This window comes from Sardina pilchardus, chromosome 18 (genome assembly GCF_963854185.1).
Source record: "Sardina pilchardus chromosome 18, fSarPil1.1, whole genome shotgun sequence".
Classification (NCBI taxonomy): domain Eukaryota; kingdom Metazoa; phylum Chordata; class Actinopteri; order Clupeiformes; family Clupeidae; genus Sardina; species Sardina pilchardus.
Window position 1 is genome coordinate 13990625 of NC_085011.1, and position 7500 is coordinate 13998124.

Genomic DNA, 7500 nt, shown 5'->3' on the forward strand with positions numbered 1-7500 from the left:
CCGAAAAACAAAACGTCCGTCTGGACCGCTCGGGAAGATGAGGTCAAGGAGCTTCTCGCTCGGCGGGATAACGGAGACAAGCGGTCACCCTGCACCTGAAGAGTGCGTCGCAAAAAACGGAAACCGACAAGCGTTCCGAAAGCGAGCATCCGACACGGAGTCCGCTCCGTACGAAAAAGCCGAGCGTTAAAAGGCTCCGTGGCGAGCGAGCGCGTCGAGGAGAGTCACCTGCCGTAAGCCTGTCTGCCTCCGAGTGATTCGCATCAGCCCTCGGCGCCGATGGGTTTAATCTGGGCAGCCCACGGCACCGCGCCCCCTTTGCCCCCATCGTGTCTGGCGCAGCCGCGCGTCATGTGCGACTCCCCGGGCGCACCAATAATGTGCCACTTCAGAGGTGAAGCTCTTTCAGGGCACCGGCGGCACTCTGGGATTTAAGAGGGGCCAAACGGGAACGCCAAAATGCGAGGGGACAACCGTAATCCTGCATTAATCACAATTGCTGCGCAGACACGGGCAGCCGGCGTCCGTGAGGAAAGGCCGGTAGAGGGCAGATGTGGTAAATAATCACATTAGGGCCCCCGGGAAGTGGGGGAATTACACAATGTGCTGAGGAGAGGGGGGCCCGTTGTTACTGTACAGGGACATGAGAAAAAAGATACACAGGTACAGTACATAACCACCATCTGCTCTCTGCCGTCGGAAAAATGTCGAAAAGCATCTGAGAGTTAAACGTTAAACATAAGCGCCGCTGTTGGTGTTTCAGATCAACATTACATTGCATAACTGATCTGGGATAGGTACAGTGCACTGCAATCCCAGATTCTGAGCGCTTAATTCTATTTGTCCGATTTACTGAATGGAGTCTTCTAACTGTCCATTCAGTATTTGCACTCACAAAAAAACTCTGCTGTTAATACAAGGTCCTGCCTCTGTTAATGGGAACATTAAAGCTCAGACCGAGTCTCAGATAATCCCAGCCAATCAACATGGCGCATCACCAACACAAAAGGGAGGGGTCTAATTTGATTGGCTGTGGACGTACAATATCAACAACATTTTGTGAAGCCAACAGCAAGTCCCCCCATGGACTTCCAACAGTCGGCCAGATAATATGTATCAGGAAACATCCTTCTTAGCACCAGACCACGTGGATTTGGACTGGGCCTCCACTCCGAGTGAATGGCGCACCACGTGTCCGTGTGTGTGTGTGTGTGGCGGGCTGACGGGTTTCCCAACTGGACGCCACGCTGCCGTGCGGTGGACTGATGAAACCCAGCGAAACAGATGTCCATCCGCCACTGGACTTCACCAGTCACCACAGCTCAGCAACGCCAACGAGAGAACAAGCGAGAGATCAAGACCAATCCCATTGAATCTGGGCCATTTGAGAATCAGAGAGCTTTTGTCGTGTGTGTGTGTGCATTTGTGCGTGTGTGTGTGTGTGTGTGTTTCCCAGACATGTGTAGAATGGGGCAGCTGCTCATTCAGAGTTCTGAGCCTCCACTCAGGCAGCTCCATTCAGCTGAGAGAGCGCATGTAGGGACCCGGGACGCCGCTCCGCATCACGTGCACCAGAAGCCCGCAACACACGCCACCCGTCTCTTTTCTCAATCAGCAGGGGATGAACATTTCTAAAGAGGGATAATGTCCTGTCTGTGTGTGTGTGTGTGTGTGTGGTGTGTGTGCATGCATGTGCCACACACACAGCACCAGGATTACTCATGACTGGCCACTGTTTTGATTCCCCCCCCACCCCTCCCATGATTCATCTGGCGGTGGCTCTGGCAACATGTAGTGCCGCTCCACAGGGGCTCTGCCACGTGAGGGGCTCCTCGTATTAAAGAGGATTAAGCCGCAGAAATTAGTCTCCCGCAATAATACCGGTCGTGGTCTTTTGACAGAAGCGCTTCCGGTCAGGGCTGCCGTTCGGAAGGGACGCTGGGCGAGAGCACACACCACGGCTGCACGGAGGTGACAGCTGAGCCCGTCTCCGACGGAGAGAGAGGCCGGCCAAACGCGGCGGCCCGGGCGATACTCCCCTCGGCCGCCAGCAGGTGGCACTGCTACTTAACCGTGGGAGGCTGAGAGACGAGCAGGAGTTGGAGAGGAGGACATCATGCATGTGTGGGTTTTAGGGACGACTCATTAACGTCTGCTGCGAGTCCCCAGTGGACGATCGATACATCCCCATCCGTTTGCTTTCGTTTGAATGCATTTCATTATATTATTAGATAAACCAACAACCTGCTGTTGGCCGTCTTGGGATTTGAGATAAGATGATACCCTATGGCAGAGTACTGTAGAAGCCATATATGCATTACACAACCCACAGCTTTCATCCTATACGCCGGCTCCTCTTCTGCTGACAAACAAAAGCGTAATGAATGATGAAATGCGAGACCCTCTCCCAAACACTGCTAGTGAGAGGGCTGCTCCATTTTCTCCAAAACTCTTTGAGTGGAGCAGAGCGGCAGAGGAGCGGCGTGAAGCGTGACGCGACTTCATTTGGGAGCGCCGAGATGAAAAGGGAAGTGGGCTCGTGGGCACGGGCAGATAATTGTGTGGGCGGGGGAGGAATCGTCGGCTGCCAGTTACCGCTACCGGCCATTTAAGCGGCAAGCGGGGCAGGCTAATCCATTCACGGGCCCTCCTGGGAGAAACTCTCACTTCAAGTAGTTTAAGGAGATTAATTTCTATTTTCAAAGGCGAAACTCGGCCGTGCGTCTGCTTTTCGGTAACAATAACGACACATTGGGGCACCTCTTTCATCAATGTCCGGCTATCAAAAGGGGCTCTTACTGGACATGCTCATTCGGTCAGCAGGCCAGCCACACATGAAGAAGAGCTCCATTTAAGAGCAGCGTTTAAAAGAACAACGTGTGGTTCCAGGCCACGCTGTGTCAGTTAGAGGGTCATTTCCTAATGGATTAGATCATGTGGAAGGTGAACATCATGGTTCTTCTCCCCCCCAGAGAGAGAGAGAGAGAGAGAGAGAGAGAGAGAGAGAGTGCAGTGCGAGGACCTCCGAAGGCCAATGCTCCAGTTCTTCATCAGTGTCAATGTACTGTGTCCAGCGTCATCATGATCTACAGTACTGCATGGAACTCTTCCAGTGCCATCACCGGGCCCTCAACGTTCTAAGACTGAAAGTGATGGTCTGCACACTGTAATGGCTCCAGAAATTATTTATTTGTTAGCTATAACAAATAACGTTGCCTTTTATAGCTAACAAATAAAGAATTTTTGAAGCCATTACACAGGGCAGACCCTCACCTTCACTCTTTGACACGTTTTTTGTCTGGCACCTGTTTAAACAATTTTTTGGATGTGCGCACCCGTCTCTCCAAAATCATCAAAGTTCTAAAACCAGCACTGGACTAAACTGGTGTCCTCTAGTCTACACAGAGCATCTTTATTTTAAATATCTCTGCCTAAGCCAAAATGTCAACCTTCCAGTGTCCCCAGGTCATGCAGGACAGCCTGTGCTGGATTAGCCCAACACAATGGGGCCTTGCTTTTCCTTTGGGGGAAAAGATGACAAACACCTGGGAGTCTCTTTGTTCAGTGTGTGTGACTTGTGCTTGCCCTCTCTGTTATGGAACTGTTCTCATTCCATCACCACTTTGAACTAAAAATGTCTGCTTTATTTGCAAACACACTCATCAACACCCATCCACCCACACAAACACACACACACACACACACACACACACACACACACACACACACACACACACACACACACACACACAAACACACACAGACACCCACACAAACACACACAAACACACACAAACACGCACACACACACAGACAGAGGGATGGGAATCAAGAATTACAGATTACACACGATGATGCTACTTGCCATCCATGCTTATGATTGTTACTTTATCAGTTATCCTTTTCCCATTTATACTCATTTTAAGACGGAACAATGCTATGTATTTTTAAAAGTGTTGGACTACCTTTTTCAGACAGAAAACTGATAAGGAATTGATAAAGAATTGCACCGATAAGCAGAATCGACAATGGCATTAGTATTGATAAAATCTTATCTCCCATCCCTGAACATATATACACACAGGCCACAAACATACACAGACACAGACACAGACACAGACACAGACACAGAAACACACACACACACACACACACACACACACACACACACACACACACACACACACACACACACACACACACACACACACACACACACACACACACACACACACACACACACACACACACACACACACACACACACACACACACACACACAGAGAGAGACAATCATTCAGGATCATTGACCATAGTTGTACATGTTTTCCTCATCCACACAGTAATCCCATGTGAGTGAAGAATATAGATTCACAGGAGAGGAGTACGGCGCTATACTGTTATTGGGCCCCAACTGCACTCTGCAACTCTGAACATGACCACCTCATATAAGCCCATTCTACTGTCCACAAGAGAGCTCTGTTCTCCATGCTGTGATGGACAGTGTGCAGGGTGTGGTGTGTCCTGCTCAGCGGTAACAGAGTGATGAGTGAGTGAGGGAGGGAGGGAGGGAGGGAGTGAGTGAGTGAGTGAGTGAGTGAGTGAGTGAGTGAGTGAGTGAGTGAGTGAGTGAGTGAGTGAGTGAGTGAGTGAGTGAGTGAGTGAGTGAGTGAGTGAGTGAGTGAGTGAGTGAGTGCTGGTGCTCCCTCTTGTCCTGTCGGCCAGCCGCCCCAGAATCCCACCTTCACCTCCATCTCACCCGCCCCTCAGGTGTGTCTCCGCTGTGTTCACCTGCGCTCACCCTCCTCTGACGGACACGCGGAGTGACTGAAAATCGTTCGCACCATGGGGGGAGAGGGCCCGCCCGGCCGCCAAGAGCCCGTGTCTGTGGCAGGATGGACAGGGTGGACAGGGTGGACAGGGCTACAGCTCCCCCCCAGTCCTGCCCGACACGGACTACACGCGGGGAGGGTCAGCGCCCGGCCCGGCCCGCACTCCTATCAGCTCACATCCAGTCAGAGCAGTCTGACAGAGCAGGCAGGGGAGACATGGGGAGACATGGGGAGAGGATGTGGGCAGACTGACAGGGCAGGCAGGGGAGACACGGGGAGAGGATGTGGGCACGCTCGAGTCAAGCAGAACCAGACTAGTGAGAGACAGAGAGGTGTGGCTCGGCTGTGCCCTACATGTGATCCTACGCTGCAGTATTTCAGGGTGTTGCATGGGCGAGGCACGCCGGATCAACACATCAGTCTCCGTCAGGACGAGGACTTCTCTCCTCTCCTCTTCTCTTCTCTCCTCTCCTCTCCTCTCCTCTCCTCTCCTCTCCTCTCCTCTCCTGTCCTCTCCTGTCCTCTCCTGTCCTGTCCTGTCCTGTCCTGTCCTGTCCTGTCCTGTCCTCTCCTCTCCTCTCCTCTCCTCTCCTCTCCTCTCCTCTCCTCTCCTCTCCTCTCCTCTCATCTGCAGTGGCTCAGCTCTCTCTCTCCCCCTGTTTACTCTGCTGTTCATCGGCCCCTCCAAGAGATGGCATTTCAGAGCTGCTTTTGGGAGTGTTTTGGGGAGGGAGCGCTCTACGTGCAGGGGCTGCTGGTGATGCTAGTGGACTACTTTTTGGTCTTAGTCATGTTTTGGAGGCTGGCTTTGGGATTCAGCTTGTGTTTGAGAGGAGTTTTCCTGTCATGTCATATAAGCACACAGAGAGCTGCCTGTGCAGGCTTGAGGCTGAGAGGAGAGAGAGAGAAAGGGAGGAGTGAGGGGGAAGAGATGAAGAGAGAGAGGGGGGGAGAGGGAGAGAGAGAGAGAGAGAGAGAGAGGGTGATGATGATGAGACCTACCCAGCCAGCTTCTATTCAGATACACCGACACAAACACTGGCGGCACTGTGAAGAAGTCCACTACCGAGTTGACCTCCAGCCAGAACCACAGCTTATCATTGGCTGCTATGAACTGCAATCAGATGAAAACAAGAGAATACACAACATCAGACTAGATACATTTTTATTATTTTAATATATTTATTAATATTTTTTTTGTAATATTTTTCAAGCATATCCATATTATTTTCAGCTCTCAAACCGCAGTAAGCACAGTAACACTCAGTAACACTTCAGTTGTTGTAAGGAAATGTGGACTACTGGAGTAAATGATCAAATGCACTTACCCGCAAGCCAAAGTACAGTAAGAAGAATACGTTGAACGCCATGTCTATCTGTAACGTGAAATCTTGGTAGAAATTCTGACAGGATTCTATAGGGCTGTGGAGACACAAGACAATTTGACAGTCTGTCAGAAGAGCACAGAAAATTGCTACATTTTGCACAGCATTTTCAAATTCAAGAAAAGAGAAATGCACTGTCTGTCACTATAACAAGTTTGCACATACTGGAGGCCATGTGCCATTTGTCTCAAGTCTTCTTCCTCTACTTTTACCACAGCACTGATGTTCTTATGGCATTATAAGTAGAGTTAACCATTGCTTTGCTCAGTCAACAGTCCGGATTTGCCTTGAGATCCTAGCAGCTCATAGATAATGGATTTGAAAGCTCCCGGGGGGAGACTTATGACTCAAGCGAGGTTCTCTTCTCCGCACCGCCTCTGGCACATCATCACTGCACCAAAACCACCCAAAATAAACGTGTGGGCCATTTACACTCGCTGACGGCCTGCTCAGGGACTATCTTGGGACTAGCCTTCAGCACAGAATAGGCTGTTGATGCATTAGATGTCTATCGGGGACAGGACGAAAAAGGTAGATCTGAATCAATATATTTATGTTTAAGGGGTTAAATAAGCACTGGACAATTCAATTAAGTTAAGAGGCATTTGTTCACAAACAACTGTCAGCCTTAGGACAGAGGTTAATGCAGCTCTGGCCTCTTGACTGCCATTATTATTGATCTTGCCAGAGGACTCAATTATTTATGAACTATTATGCCACACAAAATAACAATATTGCAAACTGAAACCCCACTGGAGTCATGGCAAGTGTGAGCCAATCAGTGTAAAGAGCCTCACTCACTGTCAGCACTGGCTGCTTCATTTCCTGGTCCTGATTTGTTCTCTTTCATAATGTGACAAAGGGTCATGCATCACGCTCCCAATATATGGAGAAAAGTACCATTAGAATGAATCAAAGAGCTAAACAGCTTCTGGTGCACTAGAAGATGCACGGTCTCCTGCCAGGATTGTGTCACAGACACCGGATTTCCTATTCATGTTTGCATTTATTTTCAAAACGCAATCCTGGGGTTGTACAATATTTGCCTCCAAACAGTGACAGATGCTTATTTCCCCCATGCACGCACACATGCACACATGTACACACGCATGCGCACACACGCACACACACACACACACACACAGGCACACACACACTCTTACAAAACAGCATGCCGGTCACGCACACACACACGCATGGTGAATGCAACATTGGGTAAGGGACACATCCCTTTAAGAGCTACTCTGCCCTCTTTTCTCCTCATTCTGTACTAAACTGGCTCG

General features: G+C 50.0%; 1 protein-coding gene across 1 annotated transcript in view; it reads right to left on the reverse strand.

Moving 5' to 3' along the window:
- The window catches only part of kcnma1a (potassium large conductance calcium-activated channel, subfamily M, alpha member 1a), a 136793-nt gene that overhangs the window by 58069 nt on the left and 71224 nt on the right, over positions 1 to 7500 (reverse strand). The window contains exons 4-5 of the mRNA XM_062520384.1: positions 6161 to 6254; positions 5835 to 5946 (exon numbers count right to left, since the gene is read on the reverse strand). Coding sequence (XP_062376368.1) covers positions 5835 to 5946; positions 6161 to 6254 — 206 coding nt within the window. The remainder of the gene's footprint in view (positions 1 to 5834; positions 5947 to 6160; positions 6255 to 7500) is intronic.